This window comes from Drosophila sulfurigaster, chromosome 3 (genome assembly GCF_023558435.1).
Source record: "Drosophila sulfurigaster albostrigata strain 15112-1811.04 chromosome 3, ASM2355843v2, whole genome shotgun sequence".
NCBI classification, from domain to species: Eukaryota; Metazoa; Arthropoda; class Insecta; order Diptera; family Drosophilidae; genus Drosophila; species Drosophila sulfurigaster.
The window spans coordinates 15,970,786-15,986,970 of record NC_084883.1 but is presented as its reverse complement, the minus strand read 5'-3'; the positions used below and the strand labels follow the sequence as shown (position 1 = coordinate 15,986,970).

The following is a 16,185-nucleotide window of genomic DNA, read 5'->3' as shown; positions in this document are numbered from 1 at the left end:
GGTAAACACAGCATGCGGCAACAAGCCATTAATGCTGAGCAATTGACGCTCTCGATGACTGAAAGACAAGCCCTTGCTGTACCTTCGATAACGCAGACATTTCTTCCCGCTCATTAGCGAGGGAGACAGCGTTAAATCTGTACGCCAAAAGTTATCCGTATCCCGTGGTAAACCTTCAATTTTGATAAGATTGTCCTTCTCGCTAACGCATTGAGTCACGGGTTTTTTGCTTGTTCTGCATTTCGTTTAAGTATTGTATTAATCGAGTGTGTGAATACTGAAACAAAAGCCTGCTTTTAAATTGTAGAAATACTAGAAAGATTTTTTCTGTGCTTAAGTAAAAACTAAAAGACAAAAGCAATAAGCATATAGTTTAAATAAGACAAAACAATGGGAAGCCAAAAATGCCAAATATAAAACACAAGAAGTATAACCAAAGCCAAACAGTGAAAAGTCAAAGTTTTTCCCGAAAATTTATTTTGTTCGTAATCAGTTTGAAGAATGAGATAGTTATATTATATTATTATATTATTATATTATTATATATATATAATATTTTATTATATTATTATATATATATAATATATATATGTATGTATACTGTTCGTTGTCTGATTAGTTATCCGCCATTAAAAAGATATACATGACTTTTGGTATTCACAATATACAAATCTATGTTCAGTTAGAGTATGAATATTAAAAGTCCCACCTTATTGCACTATGAAATAAAAGCTTATGAAAGAAGAGCAACACAATTTAGATTTCTTACGAAATATTAATACAACATTTTAAGAAATTATCAATTTATCCATAATCATTTTAAGAACAACTTCATCAAAATAAAAATATTTATATCTACGTGCGAAATTGATGGTCAAGTCATATTTCCATATATCTAGTATGTGTACAGCTTGTGTCTTGGTGCACTCTGGTCGCATTTAATTTGCTCTCATTAGCATTTCGTGGAAGAGAAACGTTCTTAGCATTATGTAAATGTATCTAGTGCACTTTGTGGCGACCTCAGACCCAAAACCGACACCTTCAAACATCCTCGCGGAATCCTTGCGCTCAACTTTGCTCAACACGAACTTCTCGAAATTTGATGCAAAATATCAACAGAGACACGGCCAAGACAGACAGCAAAGAGACTCGCAGACACCCAACTCGCACACCTTTTATGCTAAATATCCCGCCAAAAAAGGTGTGGGAGATGCCAAGAGCATAAAGAGCGGAGAGCGAGAGAAGAAGGTGGCTCTGAACAACAGCCATTTGTGGCAAGCAGAAGTGCACTTGGGCAGCGGCCTTAAGTGAAATGGCAACATCGTTATTCGAGTATTTCGTCCAAAAGACTAAAGTCCTGGCAACGGCATTAAAAAACATCCACCCAACCGCCCAACCAGGCTGCCCTATAAGCGGCTTAATTCCGCCGGGGAGATGGCTACAAAATTCGGGGAATGACTGTTGGTTAACATTAATTTTTAAAAAATTCCACAAAAGTTCTTGGAGGCAGTCAAGCGACTGCAAACAAATGCCGCAACTAATTTGCAAATAGATCGGAATGAATGAATATTCGTATTCAAAGCGAAAATTCATAAACAAAATGGATGTGTGAATACAAAATAATACCCAGAGAAGGCCCCACTCACAATATCCAATTAAATGGGCGAGGTGTGAGCTGGAATGCGTCAAATTCTCATAATGAAATCAATTTTCAATCAATCGCTGGGGGGACATCGGCAACAGTCAAAACTCAAACTTCTCATGTGCTGCGCCCGGACATCAAAAGCGATGGCAACAAAGTAACCAAACTGACCAAAATGTCCAATTGCCTGTCGAAGTGTGAGTCTGTGTGTGTGTGTTACATATATGTTTGTGTGTGTACGCTTTATTTCCGAGAGAACGAAGAGGGCTTAACGGCAATTCTTTTTTGGTTGCGCTTTGTTTTGCCAGGCTGTAGGAGATGGAGTTGGCAGCTGTTGGGACAGCAGTTGGGGCAGTGGCACATTTGCACTTTTTGGACATTAAAGGCAACACCATTTGCAGTTTTTTTCATCGTCTACGGATGTGCTGCAAATTGAATTTCTGCCACGGGACATATTAAGTGATCGAACTTCGCTTCGCACTGCCTACGGCTTTGGCGTTTTAACATAAAAATTTATGCGCTAGGTGCAAGGCGAACGACCAAAAGGAGAGCAAAAGGTAAAGACCATAAGGGGACACCAATTCCAATACACACACATACACAAATATATCGACAATGTATATTTGTATGTGTTTGGCTGTTTTCCTTTGAGTTGCATCTGGGCACAAAAAATGTTTATGCGACGTTTATACAGCGCAATTTGAATATTTTATGGAGCAAAGTCGATTTCGGACAGCAGAGAATGGGAGCAGAGCAGAGCAGAGCAGACTCGGCACGTGCACTAAAAACTTTTGCATATGGAAATTGATTTCCTTTGGTGTCATGCCTTACTTATGCATGCCAATATCTATATATAGTATATATATCCCTGTGTGTGTGAGAGGCGAGGATGGGATCCAGTTTGGCATTGGTCATTTGCTGGCCAACTATTTTGACAGTTGTCAAGAGCATAAAAACAAAAGCAATTCGCACCTCTTCCGATAACAAAATGGTTTTCATACATTTTTTGAAATATGCTCAAACTAAGCAATTTATATGCTGAACGTGACGCACACAATCGTTATCAATATTACACATGCGACACTTGGTACAAATTGAAGGAAACTTACCCGACATTTGTCTCTCGACCAAGTTCTCTTTTTATTTAGCAGTTTAATTTGTGAACCAAATGCATATTTCTTTCTACTCTCGGAAAGTTAAGATGAGCAGAAGAATGCCTGAATAAATAATAATCAAGTTAAGCAAGTAAAGCATTCGCATTTAACTTTCCTTTATATGTCAGTCATAAATATTGTATTTTAGAGGTATTTTCTAAGCGAGCATAGTTTATCATAACATATTTTCGGTACATTTCTATCTTTGTCTTTGTCTATTTCTTTTGCTTTTATTGTACATTTTTAATTAAATTTTTAAAACTAACACACTTAAATAGCTCTTTCCAAGTTATCTTTTATGTTTATATTATATTATTATTATTATATTATATTTATACTTAATTTACAAATGAAAAGTATAAGAGTGCCTGAGAAGATTACATAATAATATATATGCATTTAACTTTGTTATATAATATATTTCAGTCATAAATCTAAAATGTCAGAGGTATCCTTTAATCGAACTTGTTGGTGTTATTTCTGTCTTTATCTTTTCCTTTTTCTCTTGTGCAATATTTTTAATAAAATTTTGAAAACTAAAATATTTAGACCCTTGATCGACAAGATAATACAGTTTTAGTAAATATAATGCTTTTAGTTTATCTGTTTTTGTTTTTTTTTTAAATATTCAGGAATTGGAAACCAAAAATATCCCAGCTTACCCGAGCTTCTATTTGTATAGAAGTTTTTCATATAGTGTCAACCATTTGTTATTTGTTTTGCGCACTGTTTTTAAATATTGAATTGAAAACCGCTTCACAAAGGGTACTCGATGCGATGCTGGGTTAGTTGCATAAAAAGTGTCTGCTCCGATCACACACATATATAGTATATGCATATAGAATATATAAATTGCAGCCACAAAAGCGACCAAAAGCGCATTGCAGCAGTTTATTAAATTATATATCGGATGCAGAAGGGCCTCAAGCGGGACTGAAGTGGGAGTTAAGTTTATCCAATGCCAAATGCCCAGTGGTGCCGTATTGCATTTTGTCAGTTTTTTAGCGAATATTTCAAACATTCATTCTGCATATAAAGTTTATCCACAGTCCGCTGGGCATTTAATGAAATGTCGCAGTTTTGTGTTTTTTTTGTTTAAATTGGCATTAACGATTTGATAATTTACGATGCAAATTGCAAGTTGCAAATGCCACATTTCGCATAGCAAATGAATGTGACAGAAATTTGAAACATGATTAACTGACAGAGAGCAATGCATCGAATCGACGAGAAACTCAAATAAATGTCACACAAGCGCTGTAGTTTTTTTGCCTCAACTCGTTCAAAGCGAAAAGTCTTAAATAAAAAATGTATAAGCTTAATAAAAGCGCTGCAGCACCAGCAGAAAATAGGGGCGGGGGCACGTGGCAGGGGCAAGGGCAGGGACAGGAGGCAACTGAGGACGCGGTTCGCAAAAGTCGCACGACTTTTCTTCTTTCTTTCTGCTGTTGTTTTTGCTGTTGTTGTTGTTGTTGTCGATTGCTTTTGGCTTTTTCGACAGGCAGCCGCGGCTTCGCATTGGCGGGCTTGTTGTGCCACACACATGCCACATACACACACACAAACATATACGTAGATAGAAGGCAGCATATAGGACAAACTTTCAAATCGGCAGCTACGTGCGTCAAAGCCAAAAAGCGCCAACTTTATATCGTTGCCGCTGTCGTTGCTTTTACTTTGCAACTTCAAAAGACTTTTAGCTTATTTTTCGTACGTCTTTGCTAGCATTTTGTTATTTATTTTCCGTTTTTATTTCCCCACATTCAAGTTCTTCTCTCTCTCTTTTAAACTTTCAACTTGGCAGCATGCAGGGCACGCTTATGTTTTGCCCATTCAACTAAAAGCCGAGCAAAGAGAGAGAGAGAGAGAGATAGAGAGGTCTTTTGTCGAATTGAACAACTAAATATTTAATTTGTTTATAGAGCAAGCGGAAACTTTGCAATGCCGCATTATTGGGGCAATAATCCAAATAAAATCACAATAAATATTAAGTTGAAGCAGCAGCAACAGAAATAGCGTAATTAACTTGTTGCACGCGTTTCAGAAGGCAATCTAATCGCATGTATCCGGCAAATAATTCTTTGCCACAAATATGGCAGACCAAACTGGCCAACAGTTCGTACTTACTTTACTATATTTGTGGCAAATTAAAGAAAGCATAAACACGAAATCAGCACATGCAAGCAATAGAGCTATGTGTGAGTGCCAAACAGCCGTTCTGTCCGCCTTTTCAAATCCGCACATAAAAAATTGTTAACGGAAGCGAAAATTAATTAAAGCCACGGACAAGGGCAAAGCACGCGCTGGCACGCAACTCAATGCTGACCAAAAGAGAGACAGAGAGAACAGAACGAGGAAGCATAATTCCTCCAACTGGAGGAGGCCAGATGGGAGGCTGCGTTGCGCTGCAAAATCAAAATATGTTCACCCCGCGGACGTTACGCGCTTTTAGACGTGCTCAAATATTTGCCAAACGTGTCAAAAGCGTAGCAAACTTTGCGCTTCAAAGCATCAACCAGTCTTCATCCCCTTCCCCCTCGGCTAACTAGCACAATTGATTGAACATTGTGCGGGTGCAGGTGCCGCAGATGAAGAGGAGGAAGAGAAAGGGGCAGAAATTCTAAAGCAGAGGAATGGAAATGTCACTGGGGCATGCCAGAAGCAACTTGCAGCTGCCTTGCATCCCTGTGTTCGGTGTGCGGTCAGGCAAAAAAACAGTGATAAACAACGATAAAAATAACAGTTCGCATTGCACAACAGAAAAAAGAATTCATGAAAATTATCAAAACATTTTAGTCTTGACACCTGACAATAACAGTAATGTTCGCTCTTCTTCGCTCTTTGCTTTTTGCTATTTGCTTTTGTGTGTTTGTTACACTTTTAATGCCACAATCAAAGTTCATCTTATCGCTGATGCCTGACATTTTGTGGACAGTTAGGACTGTCTAAATGTCAGCTTGACACTTGCCTAAGTGCTGCTTCGATGCGACAATAACAATATTGATAGATGTCTATAAACAGAATAGGAATATAAAAGGCAGTTGATGACGCAGAAGTAAAACACAACAATGACTGAAATGGATATTTGATAATAAATTTAAATGCAAGTGAAAATATTTATTTAAAAAACAAGCGACAGCCAAAGAAAAACTTGAAGAAGCAACTGAAGAATCACTTGGCAATTGGCAAAGTTAAAGATCTTACACTACTTGGCAAACAAACTCAATTGGCACTCGCAAGTCTACAGGCACATAATTAAAAGTACCCAAAACTCAACATGAGCAACGGTACCAAAAGGGGCAACAGCAACAACAACAGCAACGAGAACAAGTTACAGATTAAAAACAAAAATCTGGCAAGTCGCAGTCCACAACTAGGAAAATGCTCGCGCAAGCAGTTTGCTCCGTTGCCAGGACAAGTTAATTTATGGCAGTCAGTGAACCAGGCAGATAGCACAGCCAACAACAACAACTACAACTGAGGCAAAGTGAGCGACTGAGCAGACAACAGGCAACAACAATAACAACAACGAGAATAACTCAAATGGCGGCTTCTTGTTTTGCGCCTGAAACTGGATTTTATTTTTTTGTTGTTTCAGTTTCTGTTTTGTTGTTTCAGTTTTATTTTTTGTTTTTTTTTTTTTTTTGGCTGTGCGAAAACTTTTGCTAATTTGCGGTAATGTTAATGCTGAACTTTGCACAAAATTAGTCAAGTTCTGGCGCGTCGGATTAAGCGCAATGTTACGCCAAAGTGTTAAGTTGGAAATAAATGTTGACACTTGCGGTAAAATGCGAGTTCTTGTGCCGCAACATAAACAAAAGCGCCGAACGTTTTAAAACAACCAACCAACCCCCAAAAACGACGCGACGCACACATCCTTTTGCCCATGGAAGGAAATTAACTTGCGCCCCTAAAAGTATGCAAGCAAAAAAGCCCCATCGAAGCAGTCGCAGGTGCGCTCGAACCCATTTCGCCTGCCTCCCTTTCCTTACCCCCCGCCACAAGTTGCTGGACTGCAGTTAATTATGAGTAAGTTGGCCATAACCGCAACACTTGCGGCGCGCTTCCATGCAATTCCTTAGGCCGAGCGCGAACGCGAACGCGAGGAGCAGCTGAGGTATGCCAAGAGCTTGCGAAAGTATTTGGTGCGGTAAAATTAATTTATAAGTTTGGTCCGCAACTGTCGCGAAAGCAGCGGACCAAGCACTCCGCTGCGTGGCTGCGTGGGCAACCTGGGACAACTTTGGCGTGACGTGAAAGTTACGACACTTGTGGCAAGTGCTAGACTTGGCTGGACGGACGCTAAAAAATTTATAAAGTGTCGTATGTTATGCAATTTGCCCGAACTCCAAACTGTAATTGTAACTGTAACCGAAACTGAAACTGAAGTCAAGTCAAATAATTTACCTAAAAAATTGCCTCAATAGAGCTGTCAGCGTTGATGACGATACAATTATTGGTTTGTATGCGCACAATTTACATTCACATTAGAGACGCAGAGGTGGAAGTGTAAGAGGGAGGTAGAGACAGGCTTGTAATAAATCAAACCAAGTGAATAAATCATAACTGTGTGCGCACCCATACTGATATTCATTTCATACTCATGACACATGCGAAAGTGAACGCGAATGCCACGACGACATGAAATAATGACATGAAAATTGACAATTTTATTCCTACTTAACTTGCTGAATGAACGAATGAATATATCAAGCGTGAATGTCTGTGTGTCTGTGTGCGCGAGTGTATGTCTGTGTATGTGTGCTGATATATTTTATGCACAGTTTGACATGCGAGCGAGAATTGAAGCCCAGAATGAGTGACAGCCAGTGACTAACTGAGTGATACAGTAACAGCTGTCAAAGTGTGAATGACGCACACACACACACACACTCAACCATATGGATAAATGCTTATTCAGACACACACACAGAGTCGTACTTTGGTTTGTTTTTCTTGTAAATTGTGAAATTTCCACACACTTCCGTGTGCACTTCATGACACAGACACAGACATTACCCACCGAAGTCTGCGCTGGAGTGTGATTTAAATCTGGCATCTGCATTGGTCAAGGCCTGAGGTCTTGCTTTATTGCCCAATCGAATTGCTTTTGATATACGATAAGCAAGATAAGCATTATTTATGCGCCGCATAAATCAATTGTCCTATTAAAACTTATGAAATATTGTACAATCTCTCTCAAGCCGCCGTCTTTCAATTGTTCGCTGCACATCTCGTGACACACAATCGCTCTCGAAACGAAACTCAATTAAATAATCACCCATAATAAGCGTGGTCTCCACAAAAGTCTCCCCAAGTCTCCGCACATGTTTGGCACCGCTGCTGCTGCTGCTGATGCTACTGTTGCAGTGGATCGTCAATCTAGTTGCAAAATGAAACGGGAACGCGTCGCATCTCTGTGTCTCCTCGGGAGCCTGTTAATCTCGATCTGTTCGGTTGCCAGCGCTGCACCACATAGTAAAAGCGATGACATTATCATGGTCGAGGACATTGTAAGTCTGAGTCCAGGTGACAAGGAGGACACCAACGTGGCGCTAATCACTATGAGCGAGTCCAACTCCAGCGAGGAGGACAGCTCATCGGCCAGCAAAGAGGACAACGCGTCCGACGATTTGATTTTTCTGACACGCAAAAGTCAGACATCAAATGCAACTCAAACTCAAACCAAAGCCCATGTGGATAGCTCAACATCTGAGGAGGAACTGGAAGAGGAGACAACAACAGCAACTTCGACTGTGTCCCCCCATAGACATGTCTGCGTTTGTGGCACTAATTCCTACACAACAAGTGCATGCAATTGTCAGCGATTACCATCGCAATGACGCGGAGGTGCAACGGGCCTACAGAATCCTCAGCAGTCGCTACTTCGCCGAAAAGAAGCAGTTGCTCATCCAGTTGCCGGAAGTTCAGGCCTTCACTCGTTATTTGAATGCCAGTGGCCTGGATGTGCTCAAGCTGGTAAAGGACGTGTTGCGGGCCATTGGGCCGAGCAGTACGGAAGTGCCTACGCCTCAGCCAGAGACTGTGACTGAGTCTGCATCTGAGCCTGCAGAGGACATCAGCAGCTCAGCGTGCAACGGTGCGTATGAGTGACAAGTGAATGGCACAACTCTGCCTTAACGCTTTTCAATATGTGATACACACACACAGAGAACATGACAAACAAGTTGTTGGTTGCATAACTTCGAATTGTCTCTCGTGCTGAAGCATTATCGATGCTCACAAATGGCCCATCACCTTTGGGCAAGAGTTATTTGCAGTTAGCAGCGAACAATGTAGACAAGGGCAAAGCCCAGACATCATCAGTTCATAGTCGTAGTTATGCACTGGACATTGGGCGCTTTTAATTAAATATTTTGCCAGTTATTGATTTGACTTTGGCTTTTTGATTTCGTTTGCAGACGTGGCATTGCCCCCAGATAACCTCGAACCCCAAACGAACAGCACAAGGGAACAGGTGAAGGGACTGCAGGGATTGGTCGATAGTGTACTGGAAGCGCTGCCACAGGATCAAATATTGGCCACATTTTTCGATAAAATCGAAGCGGATCAACAGTTCTCGAAACTCATCGACAGCATTGGCACGCCCAAGTTCTCCAAAATTCTAAGCAATCTGCAGGTGAGTCACCTTTCCACATCTTTCATCTTCACTTCTCCCTTTCCCTTGCCCCATTTGAAACTCACCTCCGGCACGTAGCTGACTTTCAAAAGGTTCGATCTAGGCGCCCTTTCGAATATGTTTTAAACAATTATTTAGGTGTGTCCGCAGTGCTCGTATGTATGCTTCTGTCTTGGAGATGGAGATGAAGATGGAAGCAGCTCGAACGCGGCTGCCTAATAATTTTCACCAGCAGACGTGAGAAAAATATCATAGCAGCATTTTATTTTATTGGGCTCGATGCTTTATTATGGTACGTCTGGAATCATTCCATCCAGCACTTGAAATACATGCGAAGCTAAAAACTCTCTTACTACCACATACGTTCTCGTATACAAATCAACTTCCGGCGGTTTGCCACCGAACTTCTGCAAAGTTTTTCATTCCCAGGCTCTCCTCTATGTCTCTGTATTTTAAAGCAGACTTTCCAAGTGCCAAGGCGTTTTTCTTCTAATTGGCAATTGAGCTGGTCTACGTGCTGTACATATTTATGAAATGGCGCGATGGCAAAAAGCAAAACGCGCGTGTTTTTCTTAATGCTTTTCTCTCGCTCTCGCTCTTCGTCTGTGTTTTTCCATGCCTGTCCTTTTATTTTTCTAGCATCGAAGGCAATTTATGTTTATGTGTGAAAATATGCCAATTGATTTGGCCCAAATGGCGGGCCTATAATTGAAAACAACCTGAGCACTTCTATTTGTGGAGAGCAGAACTCTTAAACCGCAATAAAAATATCCATGATTCGTTCCGCATTCTTCACAAAACAGTCACAGCAATTAAAGCGAACTGGAGTTGACTTCTAATCTCCTCACGCAGCTCAGTCTTCAATTGTAAATTCAATTTTGTACTTTTGCTTAAAATTTATTTATGTTGCTAGTGTGTCAGAGAAAAAAAGAGAATTGGAAAGAGTCATCAGAAAATTAATGACATGATTAAATAAAATAAATCTGTAATTCTGACAAATACCAATTTATTTTGATGAATACGAATTGAAATTAAATAACTTAATATATTTACTTAAAGTTTAGCTATATTAAAAATTAGGAATATATTATTTAAGAAGTTAATTTGCTAATGCTAGGTTTAATGTTTTCTTTAATATAAATATTTTTACTAGTTAGGTATTGTTAGGTATTTGACATTTATATTTCAACCATGATTCCAAAATGTGCTTAAATAAACATTCACTAATGTCACGCAATCATTTTCACATAATTAATTTGGCTTCTTACTTTTATTTTTCAGAACTCTGTGCCGCTGCGTTATCAGCTTGGAGAGCTGCAAAAATGCCGTATCAACATTGGCCAAATAGTTGAATCTCTCAAGTCGTATTTCTTCCTCTCGAGTTTCTAATCACGAATTTGTAAACACGCAACAATTAAACGATGTGTTCCACTTTTGATAACGCAAAACGGGACGAATTTGAAGCAAGAGCATTTTATGTTTAATAAGCTGAAGAATCTTTTCGGGCTGGAGACATTTCGTTTACGTTTTCGTTTTCGAGCATATGCCGAGGCAATTATTCAGTGGATGTTCCTTTTGGGGGGCCGTAGGGAATTGGCAAAAGAAAACGGCGCATATTAATAACGCTTTCGGGCGCATCGAGTGTGGCACAAAAAGAGGGTTAAATGATGCAAAGGTGGTGGCTTTTGGTGCGTCAAAAGTTTATCTACGAAAAAAGTTGGCAAACTGAAGCCCAGCTCAGGTTTTCTCTGTCTCTCTGTCTCTCTCTCTCTCTCGCTCTTTCTCTTGCAGTGTCTCTGATTTATACCGCTTCGGTTCGCTTGGTTGTACGCTGCTGGGGCAGTGGCAGTGGCAGCGCAACAGTTGCAACTCTCTTAATGTTGGCGTTTATTTGAATAAACTGAAACTTCTGATTTCACAGGGCAGCTGCCAGGCAGAGAGTGTGGCAACCAGCTATGGCAAAAAAGTTGAAAAACTTTCTCGGTTAACTGATTTCTACACCGACACCTGCAGCTAGAACCAAGCCAAAAAAAAAAAACAAAAACAAAAAAAAACGAATGTACTTTCGCGCCCCCCAGGAGACTCATAATTTAGGTAGAGTATATCAATAAATTACGCATCCCGCTGCCAGGCACTTTTTAAAGTAGATAAAGCGACGGCCGTTGAAATGCAGACTGAAATGAAATTGTTGTCGAGCTGCTCTGATCAACGAGACCGAGAGTGGGCTACCCTTGACACGACGACACAGGTCTATTATGCGTACTGACCAGCTATTGACTGGTTTGTGCCCGGTGACTGCTTGGCTGGTGGTGGGTTTCATGTCCAACCATAACTCAATGGGGTCCAATTGATTGCCCTTTGGCCCTGGCTTGCAACGGCAGCCCTCCCCCAATAACTCGATGGCGGTGTTGCTGTAAACATGCAAGCTGACATAAGCTACGCGTCGTGCATCAGCTCCATTAATCAATTACAGACACACCCTCGCATCAGTCCCCCAATTGTCCATTCTTCCCCTTCCCACCTCCTCAGTGCTGCAGTGGCAGTGCGACAATCACGACATGTCACACAAGTGTCTAAATTCAATCTGCACAACAGCAGCAACCACACACGCAGCAGCAGCACCAAAAAAAAACAAATAAAAGAATGAACCGAAAAAAAAAACGTATCGCAAGAGTCGCAGAAAATCCGTCAATCTCAGCTGGCAGCTGGCAGACGCACCTGGCTGGCAGCTCGGGGAAAAGTCAAAGCTTTTGTCATTTGCAAATGTCACTGAGGCAAATTTCAAAATATATCTGTGTCACATAAAATTTCAGCTTTAAGCAAAAGCAAGTGTACGTTGAAACCGCGTAAGCTTGATTCAAATTCTTTCACTCCAACTTTTTGGGCCAACTAAATTTCTTCTTAAAAAATTTACCCATTGGTCAATCTTGGCCATGAAGTTGTTATCCTTTCTGGACAATTCACATGCCGTCGAAGTATCGATTTGTCAAACCCTCTCGAATGCAGCGAACAGTTGCGCCCTGCTACCCTTCGCCAGGACCAAGAATACGCCCACTGTGAAGCAACTGTACAAACTTCAGAAGCATCTGGAGTCCGATCTCTTGGCATGCGATGCTCGCCTCTCGCTCTTTGTGGCAGCTGCCAACAGCTATCGCTGCGAGTCGCTACTGTGTCCCTTTCCGGAGGATTTTCTTGACAGCAAACAGCGTCCCAATATGAATGCCATCTTCGATGTGATTGCCGACTTCGATCGCCTTGAGTTCATTCTGCAACAGATACTCACTGGCAACTACAGCAGCGGTCACAAGAATGTCTTCAAGTTGCTTTATGCTGTGCTGGTGAAGCACGGCGAACGTGTTGCACTCAGCACTCTGCAACCGTGTGAGTTCGAAGAACTCTATACGCATCTCAAGATATCTGCTCCCTCGACGCCGCCCACACAGATCTTTGAAGTAACCCCGAGCCTCAAGTGTGCCCACACCAAGGCTTACTCTTCACTCCGGGATCAGTATCCGGTGAAGATCGGTTTCTATGGCGGCAAGCTGGAGGAGTTGTATTCTATGCTGACTGTCGGTTGTTTGCCCCTGGACGAACCCATTCGACTCTTTTGCAATGTGGACGATGCCCTCAGTCAGAGTCAGTATGGCAGCAGCTGGGGCGCCTCACGCTGTGGCGCCTTGCTCAGTTGTGTGGCGGTTGTCGAGTTCGCTGTGATGCCAACGCTTGTGATCAAGGATGAGGAGCAACGGCACGTCATTGTCCATGATGCCGATTGCATTCAGATATCGTATTTGCTGTTCTTCGGCAAGAGTTTCACACAGTACGAAACGGCTTTGATGTTGCAACCGAGAGTTTACGTTGATTGGGATGCCACCTTTAGGTGGCTAGCGTCGAAGAAATATGCTATTTCACTGGGCGTATACTTGATGATGCTCTCGATGTCGATGTCCAGTGGCCGGGGCGTGCTCTACAGACTGGCCACTAGTGGAATCTACGCTATAAGAAAAGGCTTTCTACCAATTTAAAAAAAATCTACTTTTTTCCACATTTATCGACAGATTTATTCAATCTTTTGTTCTCCAAAATATAAGAACAATAGATTGTGGATATTTGCCAATAATTCTGGGAGAATTCCATACAAATTATTAGAGAGAAGTTTCTACATTATTTTTTTAAAGAATTTGAAGTGAATAAAAACTGAAAAGACAAAGCGACTCAAGGGCAAGTGCAAGAGGGGTGAAGTGTTGGCATGAGTCACAGCCGAGCATAAATAACAACAATTTAGCATTACAAGTGACGTAGTAAAAATTTATATGCTCTCGCACATTTTCAATTTTCTGCAATTTTTCCAGCAATTGTGTGAAATTCCTTGCGGCAATTCGTCGGAGGAGCATCGAAGGAGGGCAGAGGCACGCAGTAGACGTTGCATAAAAGGGACGTGGTCAGATTTGTGTGTTGGCGAGTGACTGAGCGAGTTTGTGTGTGTGCGTGTGTGTGTGAGTGCAGCCAGTCTATCCCTTATGCCATACAACAACGAATACCGAATGCTGAACATACTGAAACTTGGCATTATGTGTTGCCGGACACTTTTAGGGTCACACAATTTACCAGCTCTTTTTTTTTCTTCTTCAACTTTTTTATGGCGACCACAACTATGCCAGTGTACACTGGACGAGTGTGTGTGTGCATTTTTTACATATGCTCGTCTAGTTTGCTGCTACAAGTTATGCGGAGAATTTGCTGAGGACTTTGGCAGACGTGGCCAGGACATTGCTGGCATTTGTAAACGTAACTTGTGCTGACAGAGGCATTCGCGAAATACTTTTGTAAGCCCATATTTCATTGCATTTAAGTAACACAACAGTTGCAATTACCCCTGGCCAAATAGCTATCAATTATTTGGAGATCGAGCTGAGTTCAGCAGCTATCATTACCCCAACTATAGCTAGACCTGATCCCAGCAGCCATTAATAAACGCACACATCAAACTTGGCACTGTCACATAAAATTCAATTTAGTGGCTTTTATGCTACGACAACGACAACAACAAAAAGAAAAGCGAAAAGAACTTGGCTAAGTCACAAAAAAGGGCAGCAACCCTCATCGCTCGGTTTTTACGCAGCTAAGCTGAATGCACATTAGCATGAGCTCGACTTCAGGTTAACGCCACATAGGTCGGGGGGTTCAGGCATCTGAGAACTGCGAACTGAAGTGGCAAATGGGAAGTGGAAAGTGGAGAGTGGACGGTGGGCGGGGGGCAGAACGCACTTACGCCTGGGTGATGGTCCCAGTTCGCTTCCTTCCACCACACACTGCACTCGACCTGAAATCAAAATAAATGTCAACGCTGCTGTCACACAAAGCAGGCAGGCAGCGAAGTCTGCCCTCGTTCTGAGGGTTTACTGTAAACGCGTTTTGGGGTCTAAGTTTTTGACTTCCTTAATGACACTGTGGCGATGATGATGACAACAACCAGCACAACACGAACACGAGGACGAACGACGTCATCAATGCCATCAGCATCAACATCAGCATCAGCATCAACATCAGCTTCGGCATCAGTGTTGGAGCGCCACAAGTTGATGATGCAATTTAAGAGCTTTCTGGCTTCCCTTCAAGTCGAGCGTCGAGCGTCGAGAGTTGGCTGCCTGGCGCCATTCTTCGTTTTGATAATCTAACAAAATTGATAAGGTGTGAAATTCTTGATTTTATTTTCTGCGTTCTGCGCAAGAAAATGCTTTTTCTTGCCAATTTTTTCTCCTTCTCTCTGTCACTTTTCTTTCCTCCACCGCTTTTCGCGTCCCCACAGAAAAAAATACTTTTCCGGACTTACTTTTTTATTTCATTTTTTTTTGCGCTTGCTGTTTAGGCTGCAGCAGAACACAAAAGTGTTGCCTTTGATGTTTTTGATGAGGTGTTTGTTTAGTTTTTGATGTTGCGCATAAGACGCCATTTCGGATATAATTCAGCTGCGCTTGTCTATCACCTTTTGTCGGCGTTTTCCATTTACATTTTAAACGAAATTTAATCCAGTTTATGGGCCACGACCGACAAACACCTTGCTCGCTCTATTCCCTCCTTCCCCGAAAAAAAATACAAAATAAAAAGCAAGCTGCGATTTTTGCTTTTCTTTTGACAAAATGTTGAAAATGTTGTCGCTTTGAAATTTAAATAAACAAGGAAATTGACTTTCAAGCATAGATTTTCTACATTTTCCCTAGCCGCATAAAAAGTGGCCATCTTACTTAGAGCGAAAGTTTGCGCAATTTGTTTGACATCTTTTAATACCCTGTACCTATTGGGAGCTTAGCCCGGGGCATCCGCTTTGACTTTGAAAAATAGAGTCAATATTTGCATATTATAATTAATATGTTATTTTAATTTTTTAAATGAATGTTAATGTTATTACTCACCATAACTCCCATTTAACTAGAGGGTAATTTCTAGTCAAAAACTGGAATTCAACTTGTTTTGTGATTGCCATTTTGTTGGATTCCATCTGTGTGTTTGTATTTTTTTTCTCTGTACACAATTTTTGTAGTGAACGCACTCGATGTTCGGCAGGCGTAATTATCGGCACGTCAATTGCACAAAGCGGGGCAAAAATTGTTTAATCGTTGGTCAGCCATAAATTGATTTGTATAGGAAGAGAAAGAACGAACGAACGAATGAACCAACCAACGAACGAACGATCCGCAGTCATCACTGAAATGCTTGCCCGCATTCGCAACATGCAACAAACGCAAGAA

The 16,185-nt window shown here is 41.3% G+C and overlaps 2 protein-coding genes across 2 annotated transcripts; both read left to right on the top strand.

Moving 5' to 3' along the window:
* The first annotated feature begins 7,728 nt into the window (after positions 1–7,728).
* LOC133841973 (uncharacterized) lies at positions 7,729–10,901 on the top strand. Its single transcript, XM_062274842.1, has 3 exons — positions 7,729–8,896; positions 9,219–9,436; positions 10,718–10,901. Exons 1-3 carry the CDS (start codon positions 8,464–8,466, stop codon positions 10,823–10,825), a joined length of 759 nt encoding a protein of 252 aa, XP_062130826.1. The 5' UTR covers positions 7,729–8,463; the 3' UTR covers positions 10,826–10,901.
* Positions 10,902–12,187: 1,286 nt separating this feature from the next.
* LOC133841972 (protein mono-ADP-ribosyltransferase Parp16) lies at positions 12,188–15,234 on the top strand. Its single transcript, XM_062274841.1, has one exon. It carries the CDS (start codon positions 12,370–12,372, stop codon positions 13,459–13,461), a length of 1,092 nt encoding a protein of 363 aa, XP_062130825.1. The 5' UTR covers positions 12,188–12,369; the 3' UTR covers positions 13,462–15,234.
* Positions 15,235–16,185: the final 951 nt, after the last annotated feature.

Excerpts from the sequence above, each read along its gene's own strand:
- LOC133841973 (XM_062274842.1), top strand. The coding sequence starts at position 8,464 with ATGCAACTCAAACTCAAACCAAAGCCCATGTGGATAGCTCAACATCTG. Across the intron at positions 8,897-9,218 it reads CAGCAGCTCAGCGTGCAACG|ACGTGGCATTGCCCCCAGAT; the intron begins GTGCGTATGAGT and ends TTTCGTTTGCAG. Across the intron at positions 9,437-10,717 it reads AAATTCTAAGCAATCTGCAG|AACTCTGTGCCGCTGCGTTA; the intron begins GTGAGTCACCTT and ends TTTATTTTTCAG.
- LOC133841972 (XM_062274841.1), top strand. The coding sequence starts at position 12,370 with ATGAAGTTGTTATCCTTTCTGGACAATTCACATGCCGTCGAAGTATCG.